This window comes from Artemia franciscana, chromosome 17 (assembly GCF_032884065.1).
Source record: "Artemia franciscana chromosome 17, ASM3288406v1, whole genome shotgun sequence".
Lineage (NCBI taxonomy): Eukaryota > Metazoa > Arthropoda > Branchiopoda > Anostraca > Artemiidae > Artemia > Artemia franciscana.
The window spans coordinates 18,943,574-18,967,878 of NC_088879.1; the positions used below are offsets into that span (position 1 = coordinate 18,943,574).

Here is a 24,305-nt window from a genome sequence, read left to right on the forward strand (position 1 = left end):
ACTAATGCTAACGGCTCCTCTATTTTTCCATCACCTTGTAAAACCAAACAATGCTCTAATTCCTGCTGGACTTCTTCACTCGCCATCATACTCTGAAATTTTTTCTTATTCTCTCCTGTTACTTTCAGTGCCTTTCTAATCCCTAAATCCTCAGTTTCTCTGCGTTTTTTCTTCCTATCACTATTAGTCGCTAGTTTCTTAGAACTAACCAACTCAGAAGTAGCCTAACAGGCGAGTGATCTGAGCCTACCACTGCCATCACCTCAAAATCCGCACATAGATGCCAAAGAGGAATATCCACCAAAATATAATCAATTACACTTGGAGAAGTCCCAGAAAAACAAGTGAAATTTGCCACACCTCCATCCTTTCCAACTCTTCCATTCAAAATAAGAAAAATTTTCTTATCACAAAAATCCAAAATTTTACGGTCCCAACTATTCTTTCGTCTACTATGGTCCTAACTTACCCTCGGAGATGGATTACTAAATCCTCCCGAACCTCCCAAGCAGCTTCATCCGTACAGGCATGGGGTGACATCAAAATTTCTGGAGTAACCCCAAAATAACCATTAAAGTCCCCCATAAGACAAAACAAGTCAGAAGGAAACTGAATAGAAAATTTGCGTTTTTCTTTCTCTAATATACACCACGTATCCTCCTCGTTGTACGAGGTCGACTCTGGAGGGATATAAATTGCACAAAAAAAATAATAAACCGTCCATCGACTTTGACTCTTAACCATATTAAATAAAAAAAAACTAATTTTTTTAGCTGAAAGTAAGGAGCGACATTAAAACTTAAAACGAACAGAAATTACTCCGTATATGAAATGGGTTGTCCCCTCCGCAATCCCTCGCTCTTTACGCTAAAGCTTTTAATTGTTTTAAAAAGTAGAATTGTGGCAAAGAGTCAAACTTCAGCGTAAAGAGCAAGGGAGTGCGGAGGGGACAACCCATTTCATATACGGAGTAATTTCTGTTCGTTTTAAGTTTTAATGTCGCTCCTTACTTTCAGCTAAAAAAACTAGTTTTTTTTTATTTAATTTCTGAACGTATTTGAATTAATGCATGTTTGGTTTTGGCTCTCCGCACATAAATTATTAAAATGAAATTTGTATATTAATTCTTTTTTTGGCTAAATGCCTTTCTCTTAGTTTTGATCAGACGATTTTGAGAAATAAGGGGTGGAGAAGGAAGCCTAGTTGCCCTCCAATTTTTCGGTTACTTAAAAAGGCAACTAGAACTTTTAATTTTTAATGAACGTTTTTATTAGTAAAAAATAAACGTAACTTAAGAATTAACTTACGTAACAAACTTTCATAACCTTATATTTTTATTATGTATACGAGGGGGTTTGTACCCTCGTTAATACTTCGCTCTTTACACTAAATCGTAAGTTTTGTCCCAATTCCTTAAGAATGACCCCTGAATCAGAAAGGCCGTAGAATAAATAGTTGAAATTACTAAAATACTTTAGCATAAAGAGCAAGGTATTTATCTCCTCCTAAATATCTCGCTCTTTATGCTAAAGTATTTTTAGAACCCCTCATATGCGTAATTATCTCTGTTCGTTTTAAGTTTCAATGCTACTTCTTCCTTTCATTTGAAAAAACGTTTTCATGTTTATTTTTCATTGTTTTCTTATAGTAATGCTGGAGAATCCTGCACCCTTTTCATTGAATTTTTCTTCCCCCATGACAGATTTCTCCAAGGAAAGATCCTCCAACATAGCCCCCTCTCCTCAGCCCCACCCCCAAACAAAATAAAATCCCCCTGAAAACGTCTGTACACTTCCCAATAACCATTACTATATGTAAACACTGGTCAAAGTTTGTAACTTGCAGCCCCTCCCCCAGGGATTGTGGGGGAGTAAGTCATCCCCAAAGACATAGTTATTATGGTTTTCGACTATGCTGAACAAAATGGCTATCTCAAAATTTTGATCCGTTGACTTTGGGAAAAAATGAGCGTGGGAGGGGGCCTAGATGCCCTCCAATTTTTTTGGTCACTTAAAAATGGCACTAGAACTTTTCATTTCCGTTAAAACGAGCCCTCTTGCGACATTCTAGGACCACTTGGTCGATACGATGACCCCTGGGGAAAAGAAAAAAAAAACAAAAAAAAACAAGCAAATAAACACGCACCCGTGATTTGTCTTCTGGCAAAAAATACAAAATTCCACATTTTTTTAGATAGGAGCTTGAAACTTCTATGGTAGGGTTCTCTGATACGCTGAATCTGATGGTGTCATTTTCGTTAAGATCCTACGACTTTTAGGGGGTGTTTCTCCCTATTTTCTTAAATGAGGCAAATTTTCTCAGGCTCGTAACTTTTGATGGGTAAGACTAAACTTGATGACACTTATATATTTAAAATCAGCATTAAAATGCGATTCCTTTGATGTAGCTATTGATATCAAAATTCAATTTTTTAGAGTTTAGGTTACTATTGAGCCGGGTCGCTCCTTACTACAGTTCGTTACCACGAACTGTTAATATACTTAAAAAATTAATATACTAATTTCATTTCAATATTTTATGTGCGGAGAGCCAAAATCAAACATGCATTAATTCAAAAACGTTCAGAAATTAAATAAAAAAAAACTAGTTTTTTTAACTGAAAGTAAGGAGCGACATTAAAACTTAAAACGAACAGAAATTACTCCGTATATGAAATGGGTTGTCCCCTCCGCAGTCCCTCGCTCTTTACGCTAAAGTTTGACTCTTTGCCACAATTCTACTTTTTAAAACAATTAAAAACTTTAGCGTAAAGAGCGAGGGACTGCGGAGGGGACAACCCAGTTCATATACGGAGTAATTTCTGTTCGTTTTAAGTTTTAATGTCGCTCCTTACTTTCAGTTAAAAAAACTAGTTTTTTTTATATTTAATTTTACACAAAAATCATAAACATAATACAAGTACTGTGGAGAAAAAGAATCGTACATGCAATGCTTGTCAAAAAAATTTACTACAGTAAGAACAACTACGTACCCAATAAAACTATCAAAATATATTATAACTTTATTTATCTGACCTGTAAAAAAATGACATGCTATCTACCAAATAATCTTATGAAAACACAACCCAAAAATGACAAACCATATGACTTCATTAATCGAGAACAGTCCAAGCTGAAATTATTGTTTTAAGAAATTATTGTTTCCAAGTTCAATTCGCAAGGAAACAGATCCTAAATTGAATGATCCTGCTTCTCTGATCGAGAAGATGATGATGATAAACAAATTAAAGGAAAACCCCCCAAAATTTCCCTAAAAGTCCATGGGAGAGGAAAAATCCCTAGAAAATCCCCAAATCCCTAGAAAAAAACTCTCGCCCCTAAGAGACTTAAAAAATCCCCATTTTAGGGGGGGGAAATCCTCATAGTGGAAACACTGATAACGACTGAGCTAACGAATGAGAATGACCAAGCAAGTCTTGTCAAAAATTAAAAATGACGCTCATTGAAAAAACAGAAAACATTATGGACAACATGGAAAGAACTTTGTTCCTTTTCTCAAAACAAAATGAAAAAAATTATTACAAAGAGAGACTTTTTGTGTGAATTTAATAATTAGTGACAAAATAATTCGCGGTCGGTAGGATTCGAACCTACGCTCCCAGAGGGAATCTGATTTCTAGTCAGACGCCTTAACCACTCGGCCACGACCGCTTATATTGTACATACATACAACTAAATTTAAATAGGTTGACTGTGATTGAGCACCATAGAAGCTAAGTAGAGTTAACGTACTTGTCTGTTAGCCAGTATATACTCGATAATTTGGATCTATAAAATCCGACAATAACCGATTTATTGCTGTTTGTATACAGAGGCAATTAACTTCGGCTCAGTGGAAAACTACATTGTAGCTTTATTTTAATAAATATTTAGTTAGTATTCTTGTTAGGTTATGTTTTGCATGTAGCCCCAGAGGCATCATTTGGGGGGGGGGTCAGGGAGGCCCATTTTCCAGGGGGCCCAAGCTTCCACCACAAAGGGCCCTTTTCCGGCCATAATTATCCATTATGTCCAACACAATCCATTCAATTCAAATGATTTGAACTAACTGCACGCCTATTAGCCAAAGAGCGTAATTACCTGACGACCCTTGGGGTAATTACCCTATTTGTTTTTAATTATTGTAAACTTTGGAAGTAGGTTAGATTCATAATAAAAGTCTCAAGTTCTGTCAAATGCCCCATGCCCACCCCAAGATTTGGCCCAAATGGGACCTCTGTGGAGCCCTGCTATACTTCACCTCAACCCCACCCCCTAATGTACGAATATAGAGTCTAAATAATATAGGATGTATCCTATCTTATCTCCTAAGTAAATTACGCTATGCTCTCATTCACGCTATGCTCTCTGCCGGTAGTAGGTCACACTTATGTTGTAATTAATAAATGTTGTAATATGTTGTATATGTTGTAATAAAAAAGTAAAAGAACCTGAACCTCAGTTGTTTCAACCCTGTACCTATAGATTCAAATTCTCGAGTGTATACTAGAAACAGATAAGTGCCGAGTTTCTTCAATGAGAACACAGAAGCAACTGAGAACACGAGCCGCTTCAGTGTTCTCGCTAAAGCAACTCTATTTAGCTTCTGTGATGCTCAATCACAGTAGCAACAATTGCATTTTTAGATATTAAATATAAAAAAACAAGTTTATTTAACCAAAGTAAGGAGCGACATTAAAACGAACAGAAATTACTCCGTATATGAAAAGGGCTTTTCCTCCTCAACGCTAGCGCTAACGCCCTTTACGCTAAGGTTTGACTCTGTCTCTTAACTCTACTTTAGAATAATCAAAAACTTTAGTGTTTTCATAACAAACTTTACCATTAAGATTAATTGAAATAATAGTTACCATTCCTGATTTAACTTCAAATGGTGATTCTTCCTCACTTGACAATTTTCCCTTTTTTAGAGAGAGAGAAAACTTTTATTATAAAACCAATACAAAACAGTAATGACAGCCATCCCGAGAGGTAAAAACTTGTCCGAGAGGGTGGCAAAAATAAATTAGAAAATAATACAGGACAAAGAAAAAATATTTATAAAGCCAATTGTATGACCTAATCGGCACCACAAGCCTTCCAACAAACAAATTCAACAATACTAATAAAATCATACCCCTAGAGGCCAGAACACAACCGAATTATTTATTTACTTTTACATTTACACCCCCCCCCAAAAAAAAAGAAAAAATAATAAACTAAAGAACTAAAATCCATACTTAGTAAAAGGGATTTCTTTTATTTCACTCTTGAAAAAAGAAATATCACCATAATTTTTTAAACTCTGATCAAGATTATTATAACTTCTAATCCCCCTATGAAGCAAAGAAAACGTCGAGCGGGTCGAAACAGTCAATGGAATACGAATCTCCCCAGAAGATCGAGCGTCATAATTGTGGATCATGGATCTCAAATTTACTAAACTGTCAAAACATGAAAGATTTGTACCCTGATGTAGCCTAAAAATAAACAAAAGTATGTATAGCTCTCATAGTCCTGAGGCTGGTATTATCCTTATTCGCTTGTAAACATTCCGCACCAAATCCCGGGGTTGAAAGGAAACCATCAAACGAACAGCATTGTTTTGAAGAACTCGTATGGGCCGGACAACGGAAGCAAATATACCAAGCCAAACGCTACTACAATACAAAATATATGGATGGACAAGGGAAAAATAAAGGAGGTGTAGGACATATGCAGGGAAAAAATGCTTAAGTTTTCTCATTATACCTAAGTTACGATACACAATTTTACTACTGTACATGAGATTTGAATAATAACATCTCGTCAATATAAAACCCCAAGGTACTTAATCGATAAAGCACGTTTTAAAATCCCACAATGTGTAACAATTTCATTAATCCAAGGGTAAAAATGGGAGATCGAGAAAAAATTACAAAATTTTGACTTACCAAGATTAATCTTAAGCCTATTTACCCTTAGCCAAGAATGTAACCTATCCATATTATCTTTCAACGATGTCAGGAGTAATTATTCCATCTTTGCAGCACTGAAAGCCACTGTGTCATCCGCAAATAATGACACAGTTTCATTCCGGAGACTCTTAGTCAGGTCACTAACGCTGGAACAATAATTATGGACGCAATTAGGCATATTATTAATAAATAAAAGGAAAAGGATCGGGTCAATAACAGATTCCTGTGGGACACCACAACTGACTGGGTGCAATTCAGATTTAAGCAATTTATCTCAGGATACCAGTTACTCAGGAAACTCCGTAGAAAATTAAGAGCTTTACCTCGGATCCCATCAACTTCGCACTTTTCCAAGAGTAGACCTTGGTCAACTGTATCAAAGGCCTTCATTAAGTCTAAGAATACTGCACATTCAGTCCTTTGTCCTTTATCCAACCTTCAGTCCTGTGTCTAAAGTCATATTAATAATGCTTGTCAAAAATATCAATGCATCCTCCGTCTTCCTATTCTTCCGGAATCCAAACTGATTAATATTAAAAACATGAAACTTCTCAAGAAATGTGATTAACCGAAATAAAAAGGATAAAGGATAAAGATCCTCCAGAGCCATTGCTGGTGCATAGGGCGTAAAATCGACGTTTCAGTTGCTGGGGTAAACCGAGAACTAAAACATTTTTCAATCAGACGATAAATAACTGGCAAAACTGATACTGGTCGATAATTACCAATATCATTTCTGTCACCACCTTTATAAACCGGTGTCACTCTTGCATACTTTAAACAATCTGGAACCTTGTCTGAAACAATTATTAATTAATGATGTTAGAATGCTATATATAGATGGAAAAATACATTTCAGAACTTTTAAACTCATCAAGTCACATCCAGACGAACGATTATTCATGACATACATGGTATTCCTTATATCTCCACGGTAATCAACTTTAGATGCAATGATACATCAATTGGGGGCGGTAAAGGGGATCCAAAAGGTATGTCCACTGGAAACGGGGAAATTGCATCGGTTATTTTTCAACCTACTGAAATAAAATGATTTTGAAACTCATTACAAATTGTAAAATCATCTGTAGCTATAGCCTCATTTACTATCATTTCAGATGGTAGTATATTAGGACTCTGACCTATAACACTAAGGATTGTTTGCCAGGTCTTCAATGGGTTTCCTTCAGCTTCTTTAAATTTAAATGTAAACTATCTCTTTTCAGCCTCACAGAGAAAATTTTAAACCATTACCATAAACACGGTATTGTTCTTTATTTTCATCTGTAGGTTTTAAAGCTTGTAACTTAAACAATATATCTCTTAAATTTATTCTCCGAAGAAGATCTTGGGTTATACATGGCTTCTTTCCATTATATTGTCATTATATTATCATTCTCTTAACAACTCCTGCTTCATTAGTCTTTTCCAATAACTTACCATAAAAAAGCGCAAATTTACGATTTGCATCATTTTCCTCTCTAAGCAGAGACGTCCAATCAACTTGAACTAAACTATGATTTAGTTAACATAACACGTTTTTAAATTAAATTTTTTTGAATTTGCTTTTACTATGGGCAAGAGTTCGGTTAATAAGGGCCTTACATCATCCCTGAGGAGACAACCATGATTTGTTGGCTTAAAGTTGGAAATAGTGAATAGCTAACCACAGAAAGAGAGCATGTGTGGAAATGCAACATTTTTAAAACTGACCCTAGTCATATAAATATAGCCACATAAATATATGATTTAAATATGGCCATATAAATGTAAGATCATCAAAATTGTGAAAACGACCTATTCTTCACGGAAATTAAGGAGAAAAGGTATTCAAAATTACAGTTAAGAAATTAAGTTGATATTTAAAGCTACAAAAATATAATAATTCTTTCGCAGCCATTACCAAATACAGGGTGCCAAATTTTCATCTGGGCTCTAAAAATAAAATTTTTCGCCACAATATATTTATTGGGATTACTACCTTTTGAACCGTCCTTGGCAGTTGTTTAACCGTCCATGCGGCGACATATCCTATAGTAGCATTTAGTAATTCATGGAAGTTCACAGGGTAGTCGTCGAGGGTGAAGGCCAAACATCTCTCCTCCTGCAGGAAGATTTGAAGTGTAAAATTCTGAACTTCTTGGGACACGTGCTGATTTTCCAGGAAATAACCATTTTAAATATTTGCTCATTGGCCTCCCCCTAAATCAACATCCATGGGGAAACATGCAGCCAAAACAGTTAAACTACCTCTATGTCTAGTAACTAGTTACACCACCAGGCCTTCTAAGGCCAACACAGCGGGACAAGATCCTATACCACCTACTTGGCTCTTTACCTCTTCCCATGAAGTTCTAATGGAAAAGAGCATGCAGCTGCCACAACTAAAATGCCACTTTGATAGCTTTAGGGTAGGAAAACTCGCATAGTGGTGGGTTTCAATGCGGCAAATTTAATGGCAAAGTTTTTTGCCTAAACCCTTTTTAAGAAGGATGCAGCAGTTTGGACACTGTTTATTTTTGGAAAAGGAGGCTGGCATACGAGGGAGACATACTGGTTGGTTAAAAAGCAATAATCCGCAAGAATTAAATTGGTCACGGTTTTGTCGAAATGTTTTGTTTTTCGGCCTCACGGTATCTTAGCAACAGACAAAAAGTACATGTTCATGGCGTCCCGATAGTTTATAATGGGTCTCTGCTGAGGGCACTGATAATCGTACTATTGGCAGTGTGGCACTGGAGCAGAGTATTACTTGGATGACATTACAGTCTATATTAAAAAGGTGCTGTTGAAAAGTTGCTGAAGTCCGACACTTTCCATTACCTTTCCATTACCGAAGAATTAAAATCCAGTTTCCTGGATTAAATCTATATATTTTTTGAAACCATAATTTGAGCAAAGAATTTTCATCAGTTTAATTTGTTGCAACTTAGGTGACGATAGTCTAAAAATCCCATCACGTTCTCATCAAATATATAATGTATCTGATGAATCAAAGGGAACTAGCAAAATACTGGGGGTGCTTGCAACCTCCCTTTTAGATATTCTGGTAATTTTAATAATACATTTCAGTACTAAAAACTGTAACTATTATATTACTCGTAATCTTATTTTTCCACAAAACTAAATCCAAATCATCTTGGCTTCACAAATCTAGTCAAAGTTTTTCAGCTGTATCTTTTGGAACCTCAATATTTCGTATTTAACCTACTCTGCTTAATGGAGCACTAAATGGCTGCTTACCCACCTTATCACAATCATTTTTACCTATTCACAGATACTTGCTGAAAGCTTTTTCCTTAGCTCTTTTGTCCTTTCAAGAATCTAAACATTCTTAAAGAGAAGGTAGTTCTAAGCTAATCGCCGGAAAAGTAAATGACTTCTGCGATAGCTTAGCCAAGAACGGAAATTTACGATGTCACTCAGATATTAGAAGGGAGGTTTTTATGGTAAAAGTTGAGACTGTAAATGATGTAATGGGATTACAATAATTGTCAATTGGCTGAATGGGTCCAAGTAAAAGGTTTCATTTACTCAGGCATCGGGAACAATTGCGAGATATAGTGATCTACATATCACGATGTCTTTTTTTTTGTTTTACTAAGGGTGACCTGTATAATATTCATCCAAAATGTTTGGCTGAAGACCCAGAACTTACATTGGAAGGAGGTAGCCGAGTATTTTCAGTGAAGGGACCTTTTCGCGCTTTTCCTGCATTGAAATGCTAAATTTCCCACTGTTTTATATAATTTGCCACTCTGAGGTTCGGTTCGGATTAAATTTCCTCTTTAGAAGCAACTGCTCCCCCGCCAAAACAAATTGTTTCACACATATCTAGAAAGAGCAAAGATTTTTTATGGGCTTTAAGAGGCAATTAAACTACACCACATCCTCCCAAATATGGAGCAGTTTTTCAATTTTTTCTCTTTTTTCTTCCTGTCCGTTGTGACTTGCTTGGTTTGCAAATGTTCACTTCCATATTTATTTAAAGGTACAAAATGCGTAACACTATACTGTGCCGCATATGCAAGTTGAATCTAAGTTACACCGCATTTTGAAGACTCTATTCAGTTTCAGGACCTCTCAAGCTGAACATTGTGCTAAACATATTTTTTCTCAATCCTTTTAGGGAGATGCCAATCGAAGAAATAAATCTAGATAAACTAAACTCTACCACTATTACTCTTTCTGCTGTTACTATTTCCTAAGGCCGTTTTTTTAGGTGGGGGGAGGGATAACCTTTTTTGAAGTGTACACAGAAAACCCAAAAAAATGCATAAAAATTTGTTTATATTCATTTTTTTACGTTTTTACGAGTCGGAAAGTAGTGAAGGGTCATTCTGTTTAAAGAGACACATAGGAGGAGTAAAAATAGAGCTAATACCCATCAAGACGTTATTACACGCACCTGGGTCTTACAAATACTATAGCGCATCTGTAACGGTATAGTACACCTGTATGTTACGTAATAGGGAATGTCTTTTAAATGATGCAGGTGCTTTTTGCATAATAGTTTCTTTCACTATTTCTTTGGGTCAGGGCTTCTTTACTTCAGGATTTCTTTGGATATTACGTAATGATGGTGCATATTAAACAAGAAAATGAATTACACTAAATATTATAGTTTTTTCTCGTAAAAAATATATGAATAAAGTAAAATTAAATTGTTATAAATGTTGCGTGAAGTCTGTAAATTTTAATACATAAATAAAACCCTTCTTACCTTCTGAACTATATTCTCCAAAACTTTAATATACAAACCATCTTTTTCCTAAAGTTGTACACGCGACATGTTACTCATATGCAACCTATATAAATATAACAGCAGATTCCTTTCTAACAGCAGAATGCATACAGGTTTTTGATGCAATCATGTCTGACTTGTGCAAGCTCTTATATCAAAGCTTGTTATTAATTCATTGCTAATGTTTAAATTAGTCTTACTGAAAAAAACTCAAAACGCAGATAATTGAAATAGTATGAACAATTTGTCAGTAATATAATAATAAATGAAAAAACAGCTGAATTATTAGCTATGGTAAAAAAATCCATTTCTTATTTCAATAGATTCTTTACGTTTTTCAATAGATAAATTAATAGAATATGAAAAAAATAAAATAAAAATAGAATTAAAATAAAATTTGTAAAACCTCTCCCCTAGACTGCTTTCTATTTTTTTTTGTGTTGGCTATCTCACTTCAGCCAGGGTTCTGAGGAAAACCCCGTGTGGTTCTGTTTGGAGAGAAGCTCCAATGCTTCTTACTCCTTGATCAGGGTCTCCTGGTCCTATCGTATTGACATCATCAACTGCAACACATGAAAAAAATAAGAGTAGAACTGTTTGATCGTAACTGATGATCAGTCAATTGCTTCTCGAACTTGGGTATCCCTGCCTGTAAAGATATCTTATATAATCTTTTGTGTTTCATTTGACAGGCTTATGACGCGCGTTTGTATTTCTTTCCAGAATTTCAAAGGAAGGATACCTTGGAAACAAAGCCAGGGCTAATTAAAAGAAAAATTATTTTCGATTTGGTAATTTGTTTAATAAAATTAGTAGCTAATAAATGGAGAAACTTTTAAGCGAAACAAAAATGGAAAATAAATACAATCAAACTATTAGGAAAGGAAAGTTAGACATTGGAATGGATTACACGATTACAGGAATGAAATGTGTTACAACTAAATATGGAAAGAGACTCGTTATATTTATTGATTTTAAAGGTGAAATGGTTGATCTATTTGCACCAAAGTTTTTTATTCTAAAGCAGATGATCTTGAAAAGAAATTAAAAAAAATTGATAAAGGCACGATTTAAAGGCTATTCAAAAAATAAAGATAAAATAAATTATTTACCTATTGATATCGAACTATCCACTAAATATTAAATCATTACATTTCATCGGTAGTATAGGAAACATGGAATATAATCAAACTCTTATTTCACAAGACCTGTTTTGATGTTAAAGCTCAGGATCGGAAATTGTAAAAATGTCCAAAATCTTCATTCAAAATGGTTTGAACTCAATTAAAAATAGAATAAATTGATGGGGTGAGCTATTTTGGGTCTAGAACCCGTATTCCCATTGTGAAACGTATAAAAACAAGACCAAATTTGATTTCCAAGGACCTTTTTCATGTTGAATATAGGTATAAAAAATGTCCAAAATGTACAATATCTGATGAAAAATTATGTAAAATGGATTGAAAATTATATAAATAGATGATGTGATCTAGGTGGGGCAGAAATCCCATTTACTGTGCTACTCACGCACAAACACACACACAACCACACAAAATCAGACATAAAGGCACACACACTGTAAGACATACAGGCACGGAGAGAGAGAGACAAAAACACACAGATGAAAAACACAGAAACACACAACAACATAAAGTCAGACACACAGGCCTAAACATAATTAGATACACTTGCATGGAGAGAGAGAGACAGAACCCATAGAAAAAAAACACACATACAACGATACAAAGTCAGACACACAGGCACATACACAGTTGGACACACAGGCACGGAGAGACAGACAAAACGCATAGAGGGGAAAAACACACACATCCATACAAAGTCAAACACACAGACAAACAGACGCTCAGAAACACAGGCGAGACAAACAAACAGAGGGAAAAACACTTACAAAGACGCAACCACACAAGTTCTGACACACAGAGACGCACACAGTCAGACACACAGGTCCAGAGAGAGAGAGAGAGAGAGAGAGACAAAAACACACAGAGGGAAAAAATACACACACACAAAGTCAGACAAACAGTCACACACACAATCAGACACACAGGTGCGGAGAGAAAGAGAGACATAAACTTACAGAGATAAAAATACATACACGCCCACACAGCCACACAAATTTAGACACACCGGTTCACACTCAGTCAGACACACAGGAATGGGGAGAGAGAAAAAAAGCACAGAGGGAAAAACACAGGGTTTTTCGCGCAAAATCGCATTGTTTTTTTTATGGCGCACTATCTAACCTAGCCTATCCTAACTTAGCGGCGTAGGTTAGCTCAGTTAGATTAACTTAGCCTAGTAGCAGGTAAGAAAAGGTTGAATCCTTAAAAAACAGTGTAAGTTTGCATAAAAAACCTGTTTGTTTTTCTCTTTGTATCCTTTTGTCTCTGTCCCTGTGCCTGTGTGTCTGCCTGTGTGTGGTTGTTTGGGTTTGTGTGTGTTTTTCCCTCTATGTGTTTTTGCCCTCTGACTGTGCCTGTGTGTGTTTTTCTCCTCAGTTTATCTTTGTCTCTCTCTCCGTGCCTGACTGTGTTTGTGCCTGTGTCTAAATTTGTGTGGTTGTGTTTCTCTGTGTGTGTGTGTATGTTTTGTCTCTCTCTCCTTGCCTTTGTGTCTGAATGTGTGTGGGCTTGTGTGTTTGACTATGTGTTTGCTTGTGTGTCTGACTTTGTGTGGTTGTGTGTGTTTGTGTTTTATTTCCACTGTTTTTTTGTCTCTCCCTCCGTGCCTTGGTGTCTGACTTTGTGTGTGCTTGTGCGTCTAATTTTCTAAGGTTGTGTCTTTCCCTTTTTGAATTAAATGCCATATGTATGATGTTGCATGCAATTGGGTGCCGTATGTCATCATTGAGCGACATTCTGGCGTCAATTGCCAGAAAATGTAAAGAAAAAGTGAAAAAAATATAGAATTAACTCACAGGTCTGTGCCCCCTTGAATTTAAATCTAAAAAGTCACCCTGTCCTCTCAATGGATTTGGATTTATTGGTCAAAAGTAATGGTTTTCATGCAGTATTATGTTTTTGATATTGTGGATATACTTAAGGTGAATTTCTCAGCATTCATGTTAATAATCCTCCATTTGCAAATATCTCCCTCCTATAAGTAGCCCTGGTAACGTGGAAAAGCAATAAAGGCATTATCGATCCAAGCAACTACATATCTACGATGTAACATCAGGTGGTTTGTGCTCGGGAACAATGAATATGAAACACACGACACATAGTTTATCGATCCGAGCAAGAATCCAGTGAATTCCCAGTTTCGGAAACAGCTTAACATACAAAAAGTATTTCCCGAATAAAAATATTAGAAGAGCCGTCTAGCACTCCATTCCGTTGGAGGGAAATCTCTTCCGAATCCTGAAGCGGACAAATATCTTTGGATTATAAAGGTTCTCTGAGGAAAAACTCACTGTAAAAAACAGCCTCTAGAAAGAAAAAACTCATTGAAGAAAAAAACTCTTAGAGTATTATGTAACACCCCACGTTTGCATCATCATTACCTAGCATCCCACATTTCCACCGTCATTACGTAGATTATTTAACACCATTATTTAACTCTTACGTATGTTCCGTGCTCAGTTACAACCGGGGATTCCCCACTTGACTGATGGGGCTCTGATCTCTAACAAGTCACGAGAGATTGCATCATCCTCAGTTACAACTTGGACTTTCTCACTTAACTGGCAGATCCTGAGCTCTAACAAGTCACACAAGATCCTCAGTTATAACTTGGACTTCCCCTGTTGACTGGCGGGTCTTGATCTCTAACAAGTCACGCGAAATTGCCTCATCCTCATTTATAAACTGGACTTTTGCTTTTGACTTACGGAGTCCACCGTTGGAATTCGTGGCTAGGGCCTCGATTGAATTGCTCGCTAGGGCCTCCGTTGAAAATATTGCTAGGGGTCCCTAGTGGAATTCTTGGTTAGGGCCCAAGCCTTGAAGTTTCTCCACTAGCGGGCCCTGAAGTTTTTTACAGAAAAAAAATCTTTGAAGACGGATTATAAAGGTTCCTTGAGGGAAAAAATCCAAGAAAAAAAATCTTTAAGAAAATGAAATGTCGGAAAAAATAGTGCAAAAAAATCTTGAAGAAATAATCTTGTAGGAAAAAAATATCGAAGGAAAAGAAATCTCGAACAAAATACCTTGAAGAAAAATGATCCCAAAGAAAAAGTATCTCGAAAATAATCTTGAAGAAAAACGCCTTGAGGTAAAAAAGGGCTTGAAAGAAAAAAACCTTGAAGGAAAGAAATACATCTCTCAAAGTATTACGTAACACCCACGTGTGCGCCGTCATGACGTAACATCCAAAGACATCCTGATGTAAAAAAGGCCTGGAAAAAACCTACTTCGTAGGTTTTTTTTTAAACAATCAAAGAAACGATTATGCAACAAGCACCTGCATCTTTTAGAAAAAAATCCCTATTATGTAACACACAAGTAGACTATACCATTAAAGGGGTGCTATAGTATTTCGTAGGACCCAGGTGCGTGTAATAACATGTTGAAGGGGTAGTTGCTCCGTTTTACACCCCATATGAGTCTCTTTAAAGAGATTGACCCGTCACTACTTTTGACAAATGTTACGGAAGGGCAGGGTAAATCCCTACCCCCCTGGATACGGCTTTGCTATTTCCCCTTACCAATTGCGAAGCACAACTACCCTAGAAATGCGGACAAACATCTTGGGCAAAATAGTAGAGTATTATATGAGTCAAAACACTGTTTGCGTCAAAATATAAATATATTCGTTTATTATAGGATACATAAACACACGTAACAAAACAAAAATCAAACAAATTTACAGTACATATACAGCATGGTGACAGAAATGGTATGGACTATGTAAATTAAAATGACTTTTTCTTTTATACAGCGGCCACGTTGACAAGCAAAAGTTAATGGTCTTTAATTCGATAGAAGGTTTAAGTGTTTTTATTTTATTCCCTTATTTTGTTACTGATCAAAGAACCAATCAGACGAAAGTAACAAAACGGAAAAAACGCATACTCTCTTATGAGCATCAGAATCAAAGGGACTTTGATTGTATTACGGAGAAATACCCACTTCAAGAGTCTGGATGTTTTCAGATTATCGGATGACTGGGAGATCAAGTTCATGACACTAAATTAAGTTTTTTCAAATTTTACAGAGTTTTGAAAATAAGAGGTTTTAGAAATTTTCCTGTTAGAACAACTTTATATTCCATTTATTTCTGCAACATATTAAGTGTTTTTACAGTTTTTGCTCTAGAGCTATCGTTTTCCTTTCTTAGCTTTTCCTGGCGAGAAGATAATATTAGAGTTATAAATAAATGTTTTTTTTTTATTGTTGATGACTACCTTATTCATTTCTTCTGCTGGTTATAGAAGAATCTACGATATTGGTTTTCTAAGAGAAAAAAAAAAGGTCAAAACCTCGGATTAGAGCGGGAATTCGAATATTCAAATTAGAATATTCAAGATCCTCGACTTTGGTTTTTTTTACCATCCGTCCTCCATCCTCTTAAGCTTGATTTTACAACTTAGAACCTATGCACTTTATTTCTAACTGATTCAGTTACTTTCAATTTCTAATTCGTTTTTAAACCTTTCTTCTACACCAAAAACGAACGATGCTCTGATGCTTTTTTGATTTAGTAGATAAAGCTAGATGTATTTCGGAGTTTTTCAAGGGGAAAACGAAACGTATTGTGTCTTATTGCTTTATTAAATTGATCCAATTGTATTTTGTTGTCCTTAAAGGGGAAAATGATGTGAACTCGTGTATATTTTCTTTAGATGCTTCATAACTTTTAGTTAGAAACTTTTTTTCTTTATATTACTTTAACCGATTAATGGCCAACGTGTATTTATAACACGCCCTATGAATTATTGTTTTTAAGCCCCATTTACCACACAGTTTTGAGGTTTATTAATTATTTATGAGGGGCATGAAAACTGGCTCAATAAAAATGATAATCTATAATACAAAATTAATTGTATAGTATTTATTATAAAACAATAATCCTGGTCCTTTGCATTGGAAGCGATTCGAGCTCAATTCTATTTTCCAGATCATCAGAAAAGCTAACATTATACATTTAAAAACCGAGAAAATAAACCAAAAAATTAAATCAAACACTAGATTTAATCATTAAATTTTCAGAAAAATTCATCATTAAATTTTTCCACGATTAATCGCTGGGTTAAACTCAGTTTGAACTCTCGAATAAATCAATGCTTTAAAGAATTTTAGAAGCAAATAGAAAGAAGAATACCAAACAAAAATGAATAGCAAATAAACAGAATACGATCTATAAATAAGGCAAAGACCATCCATTCCATATTTGCTCCTGTGCTCGAAGAATCCACAACAAATTGTTCTAAATCTGGCTGATGACTGCTTATTTCGTTATGACGACTGGACTGAGAATGTTCAAAACTCGTAGCAATTCCATTAAGCGTCTCTAAGGGTTTGTGTGTTGGAGAAATCTAGGAAAGAAAGAAAAAGTTACATTATGTGTAGAAAAAAACGAAAAACTTGATTAGCTATTAATATCACTGGATGCACGAGAATCTTTGGATATCAGCAAGACTTGGCACGGTGGCCATTTATGAGGCATTTACTTGACATTTTTTTTTTATGTTGGGCGTCTAATTTTTGATATTAGCATCAAGTTTGTGGTCTAAAATTCTTATGAGCCAAATTTTGTGGGATCAAAGGCATTTTGCGAAGTATATTCTTCGAGTGTATTTATTTAACATAGCCTGACTGTAATTTTAGAGTTTTTTGATAATAGGCATTAAGCCATTAAGGGGCATTACATAAAGAGTCACTGAATAATAGTAGGTTAAAGAAAGTACAATATGTTTATATACAACAGGTGGATATGGGAAGGTGGGGGCTGGAGAGGAAAACAGTCGTAGGACCCTACTTAAAGGTATAAAAGTACTGCAGATTGAAAATCCTCGCATAGTTCTGGTTTCAACTAGGTTTGACAAGTCCACCCTTTGGGGAATACGTGCATAAAGTATTTTGATTTTTGACGTCTCTTTTGCAATATTAGTGTCAGATTTTTAATCATCTAGCTCATAAATTTTATAGAACATTTCTGGTGGGAATCAAACATCATTTGTGAATATGTCCTTCATATGTTTAGGTTTATAACACATAAACTTTTACCTAAAGTTTTTATAATGGGTAGCGCTAATCGTTAAGGACCATTCCTTAATAATTCCTAACTGATTATAAATAGAATCACGAAAATGGTCTCTAAACGCGGGAAGCTGGGCGAGGGATATTGGGAAGATATCTGAGCTGGGAGATGGGTGTGGCCTGGATATCCTGAAAATTTACTTGGTGTTTGGATTTGGGACTTCCACACTATACAACTACCCTCAGTTTCGAAGTTGTTACTATGCTCATAAACCCTTAAAATACCGTTTCAGTTAAGAAGAGATGGGGATATGGGGACTTGGAGGGAGTGAGGGCCTCACTTTTGCCCTTCAACAAAAGGGATTGAAGATCCTTTCATGATTATGACCTCAGATACAACAGGCTTCGGAAATATAACTCGTTCAATTTTTTTCTTGAAAAAAGGAGGGGTGGAAGCTCACGGGCTTCTGGGTTTCTCTTCGAGCCCTTCCCTTTTACAGACTTACAGAGAAAAAGAACAATTCTGATTTAAATAAAGAGTAAGCTGTCCAATGATCTTTGTTTGTTAGTAAAAATATGTGGTACTTTTTTTAATGGTGTTTTTCAATTATTCAAATTTTATGATACCCTTTGTACAGCAGATTCAGAGGAGATACAAGTCAGAAATTTGTGATATATATTTTGTTTTAATCTAATTGACGGCCTTTTATTATTAAAATGTATGGGACGACTGTTATAATTTAGAAGATTTTGAAAGTTTTAACAAAAACCCAACCACAAATGTTTTAGCTCTTTTGATTTTTTTCATCCACTTTCCATACTATTAGATAGTTTTGCTGCGTGTTTCTAGAATATTCATTTTGTACTCTGCCTGTGGGTTAGTATTGCTACTTCTGGCGGTAAAAAAAAAAAAAAAAAAAAAAAAAAAAAAAAAAAAAAAAAAAAAAAAAAAAACGAGTACCACTCTTATTAGGCCTATACCAACATCCGTCTTATAAAAAATATTATACCAACATCAAGAAGGCCAGATATACTGATGGCTGTAGAACTTTTGTCAAGCTGAGTTGCAGTTACCAATTCTGCCTATTTGAAAGGCTCTATTTTTTATGCTCCTTGTGAAATATGATCTTTCATAACAAGCCTGCAGCTGTGACCTGCACCAAACCGACAAGATATTCCTATCACTGGATTCATTAGTTTAGATCTATTCGTTAACCGAGCCAGGACTATTATGCTAATTATACTTACTCTTTGAGATTCATCTAAACTAGGGTCAAAAATAAGAAAAGGTTTTTCTTTCTGCAAGGCTACCGCTTATTCTGAACGCATTCTTTGAAAGAAAAAAAAATGAAAAATAAATTTAAAAATGTAGTCTCTTAGCTTGACAAAGCTGAATCTCAGCTCTTGACTGATATTAAAATTGTCGTTTTTCCTTAAAACAGTTTAAACCGTAGGACGGCTGAAAAATAATGTATCAGAAACTTGCACAGGGTACATATACCTCAGACAAATATATGCCAAATTTGTACAAACAGTTATTTTCATGCTCAATATAGCTTGGAACTGCTCTTTCCCCCCTTCCATAAATGTAAAAGTCTAAAGACTACTGCGTCATCTGCACTTTACTGAAAACGAATTGTATTACTAAAATCTTCTTTTATACTTACAAAGTTGAAAATAAAAATAAAAATTCTAGTGAAATAGAATTGTAAATTGCTGAACTTTCAGCGATTAATATCATTAAATACCCAATATTCAGCTTAATTTTATTAGGTCTTTCCAAGAACTGTTCAAGGCATATATAAATATCATCAAAACACAAATGATGCGATGGGCTTTAGATTTTTACAATTAGGGTAAGGGACAGTAGCCGAAGTCTTGATTGTAATGATTTTGTTCCTTTTAAGTTTGACTTGAATATTTAATTTGAGTTTTACTCATTTTATGATTTATTTATTCATCTATACTAGTACTTGCCGTATATTAATTTGCTATGGTTGTTCATTTAATTTATGTTCGTGTTGGGTTTAATTTATTCTTTAGTAGTCATTTCTGGTTGTTTTTAGTTCGAATTATTAAATAAATTTATTTCTGCTTGTCTTAAGTTTCAAATGGCTCTTAACTTTTCTTTGAAATTTTCTTTTTTGGGAAATGTTTTTAATTAATCTAGAAAAGAACGAATTGCATCTCATTAAGTTATGTTGCAGAATAAGGAAATAATTAATTTAGTAGGTTTAAATGAGTGCCACTGAACGTAATTCAACAATTATAATTACTTATTGAATGCAAAAATACAAAAATTTATTGCGATAAGCTTATTAATTGAACTCGGAGCCCATCTTTAAATTTCTGTTACAGCTCACAAAACTATTCTAAAACACACGTCCAACACATTTCAAATCAAAAACATGCGTGGTTAATTTAATGTCATATGCCTTTGTTTGGATTATCCATTCAAGATGCATTAGGAGTCAAACTTACCAAAATTCCTGTCCAATTTAACCCCAAAAGAGTACCAATAGGTCCAATTATTACTTTTTTTAAACAATATGGCATTCCAGTTGGTTTTGGCAGTCTTGTCATCCTAATTGTTATCACCGTGAACAAAAGAGAAATTGTCACCAAAAGAAGGGTTCCTCCGTAGAAGGAAACTGAAAATAGAAAAAAATGTATATATATATATATATATATATATATATATATATATATATATATATATATATATATATATATATATATATATATATATATATATATATATATATATATATATATATATATATATATATATATATATATATATATATATATATATATATATATATATATAATGTATCTAAATCTGAGATAGCTTTACTGTACAGTTTGCGACGGCTTCAACTACGTAGAAGATCAAAGGTAATGGAGACTTTCCATTCGTATGAATACAAATACCTGTCTCCGTCCACCCAAAATTCTGTGATAACAATTTTATGAAGAACCTATTTTTTTTAAAAAAAGACACTGCTCATCAAAAATTATGACTAAATGATCAAATTTTGTCTAAAATTTATTTGCAACTCAATATGTTAATTATTAATAAGAAAAACGGATAAACAGGGCATAAAAATCAATTTACAATTATTTGTACATACAATTTAACAGCAAGCAATGAAAGGTTTATGGGGCTAATGGCTCACATCATATTTTGGCAAACTTGGGCATGATTGAAATTATCAGAAATTAAATACCAAAAAAGCAGCCATTCAATTGAAATCAAGGAGCAATATTAAAACGAAAATAAATAATTTCGCGTATGAGGGGGGCTTCATACTCCTCAATCACCAGCTTTCACGCTAAAATTTGACTTTTGTCCAAATTTGTTAAGAACGACTGCTGAAAAACAAGGGCTGTTGTCCCTCCTCCATGTCACGATTTTAAGCTAAGGTTTGACTTTTTATCTTAATCTCTCAAGAACGACCGCTAAAATATAAGCTCCGTAGCCCCTCCTCAACCTCCAGCTTTGTATGGTAAAGTTTGACTTTTTGTCACAATTCTTTAAGAACGAATGCCCAAACACAAGGGTCACTGAATATGAAATATTTTCAAAGAACTATGAGACTTAACCGTAGCAATCATGGGGTTAAGGAAGGTGCTGTCCCACTTATATAGCGAATAATTTTTATTTGTTTTAACGTTGCTCCTTACTTTCAGTTGAAACAACTTATCTTCTATTTAATCAATGTAGAAAGTGACGTTAAGGTTGAAAAGAATAAAATGTTTGAATATCTATATGTTAGAGGGAACACCCTCCTCAAAATTTCGCTTTTTACTCTAAAGTTCGACTTTTCTTTTTTTAATTCTGACAATCCTAGTTAAGTTTCAAGACAAACATGTAAAAACAAACTAGAAATAAAAATTTTCAAGTTTTTTTTTTATATTTTTATCAGATAAAATAAAGTTTTTTAAGCGAATGTAAGGAGCAACATTAAAACTCAAATCGAACAGAAATTATTCCGTACATGAAGGGATACACCCTCCTCAATACCCAGCTCTTTACACTATAGCTGTTAGTACGGACCTCCGACTGATTCTGAACAAAATTCCTCACAAGGACATCCTCATAATCGATGGTGACTTCAATGCCAGGATTGGCAAGAGATTAAACAATTCTGAATGTTTGCTATGCTGAATAATCTTATTGTGGCTAATACATGGCTTAAACACAAACCGTGCCATAATTACCCTTGGAGATCCCGAGATGATCGAATCCACGCCCAAATTGACTATTTACTTGATTCTCGTCGCTTAAAGTCAATGATTGAAGACTCGAAAGTATACAGAGAGGCGGACACTGGATCAAAGAGTGTATCCGACCATTTTTTACTGAAATCAAAAGTTTGATTCAGATTCAGCTCCCAAAAATATCTGCATCTAGACGCATTCTAGACATAGATAAACTCAAACTTCCTGAAGTTAAAGAGACCTTTATGCTTGAGCTTGACAACCGTTTTCCGGCGTTGCAAGATAATGACCGAGAATTGAAGACCAATCAAGCGATTTCTGAGACCGAAACAAGAACCATGACCGAGCAGGAAAAGTTTGACCCATTGCTAAATGTAGAAAAAAGCTGAAACAAGTTCCAGAATCAAGTGAACGAGGCAGCCACAGCAATTCTCAGAGTAAGGGACAAAAAACTCGAAAGATGGATCTCACAGAAGACAATAGAATTCTCTTTAAGGATGAAACAAATGACCGATAGACACTCTGCTTCTTTTAAAGCACTCCGCAAAGATCGTCACAAATCTGCTAAATCAGATAAACAAGCATATTGGTCTAATATAGCATGTGAAGTGAAAAAAGCCGCTGTACACAAAGATTCACGAAAACTCTACCAGTTCCTAGGTGAATCAACCGGGAAAAAGAAGCAAAGATCTACCCCCACGCTACTTAGTAAGGACAACAAGCCCCTCACGAGCAAAGAAGATCTTATCGAACGATGGCAAAGATCTACCCCCACACTACTTAGTATGGACAACAAGCTCCTCACGAGCAAAGAAGATCGTATCGAACGATGGCGCACTCACTTCCAGGAGCTCGTTCAGCCACAAGAAAATGACCACAGTCAACTCATTCCATCCCATAACATCTCTGAATCACCATCCTGATATGAATATTGGAATATCGCCCCTCCAAGCAGAGAAGAAATTATCCATGCCATAAAACTAATAAAGAATAACAAGGTAATTGACGAATTACTAACTGAACTTCTCAAGGCCCTTCCATAAGCGGCTATCGATTTACTCCAAAACTTACTCACGGATGTCTGGGTCAATGAATACATTCCTGAAGAGTGGAGGACCTCTGTAATAATTCCTATATCTAAGAAAGGGGATCGAGCCGATTCTACAAATTATTGAAGAATTTCCTTGATACCGATTCTCAATTTTTTTTTTTTTTACAATAATAGTATTAAATAGATTCAGAAATATTAGAAATGATCAGACGAGGCCAAATCAAGCAGAATTTAGACCTGGTATTGGATTCTGCGATCACATTTTTAGCCTGAGACAGATCCTGGAACACCGCCTTATACACCAACAGGAAAGAATAAGTCTTTATCCACTTCGTAACGACATTTGACTTGGTGAAGAGAAGCACTATCTGAGATGCGATGCAGGATGATGGAGTGCCAGAAAAAATTATCCGTCTAGTCATAAATAAAGAAAACGATCAAAAATGGGGCTTTTAAAGGTCAAATGAAAATACTGAAAAATACACAGAAAGCGAATATTTCGAGAAAACAGATACCTCTCTTCTTCAGTAAAAACAAAATAAAACCATCAAGGAAAAGGCAGAAGCCATAAACAAAACCAATTTAACCAATAAACAAAAAAGTACAACAAAACCAATGAAAAAAAACAAAACAAAAAGTTAAATAACAGACCAAAAATTTAAATAATTAAAATCCAATACCTAACAACAATAAAGTGAGTTATTCACCAATATCCACGATTTGCACAAAATAAAAAACAAGAGCTAAGAGCTCATATGGCACTTGTGACAAGGTTGAATAAGCCAAGAGCCAAGGGTTCATATGGTATGAGTTCTAGCAAAATTCTAAGAATCAATAGATTGCTTTAAAAGGAAAATCAGAGGCTTAATGCCGGTCGAGATTTAAAATAAGAGCTATGAGTCAAGAAGTCCTTCTAAATATCAAAATCCACTAAGATCCGATCACCCACTCGTAAGTTAAAAACACCTCCATTTTTCTAATTTTTCCTCTCCCTTCAGCCCCCCAGATGGTCGAATCGGGGAAAACGGACTTTATCAAGTCAATTTATGCAACTGCCTGACACACCCACCAATTTTCATCGTCCTAGCACGTCCAGAAGCACCAAACTCGCCAAAGCACTGAACCCCACCTCCTAACTCCACCAAAGAGAGCGGATCAAGTCCGTTTACG

The 24,305-nt window shown here is 35.1% G+C and overlaps 1 protein-coding gene and 1 non-coding gene across 3 annotated transcripts in view; both read right to left on the reverse strand.

Moving 5' to 3' along the window:
- Positions 1-3,589: 3,589 nt before the first annotated feature.
- On the reverse strand, positions 3,590-3,671 carry Trnas-aga (transfer RNA serine (anticodon AGA)). Its single transcript has one exon. It is a non-coding gene; the product is annotated as a tRNA-Ser (tRNA).
- An 11,789-nt stretch (positions 3,672-15,460) lies between these two features.
- LOC136037962 (neuronal acetylcholine receptor subunit beta-4-like) overlaps positions 15,461-24,305 on the reverse strand; it is a 70,016-nt gene continuing 61,171 nt past the window's right edge. For both annotated transcript variants that reach the window (XM_065720847.1, XM_065720848.1), the window contains 2 exons: positions 20,342-20,511; positions 15,461-17,196 (listed from right to left, as the gene is read on the reverse strand). In XM_065720847.1, coding sequence (XP_065576919.1) covers positions 16,957-17,196; positions 20,342-20,511 — 410 coding nt within the window. In that variant the 3' untranslated portion in view covers positions 15,461-16,956. The remainder of the gene's footprint in view (positions 17,197-20,341; positions 20,512-24,305) is intronic.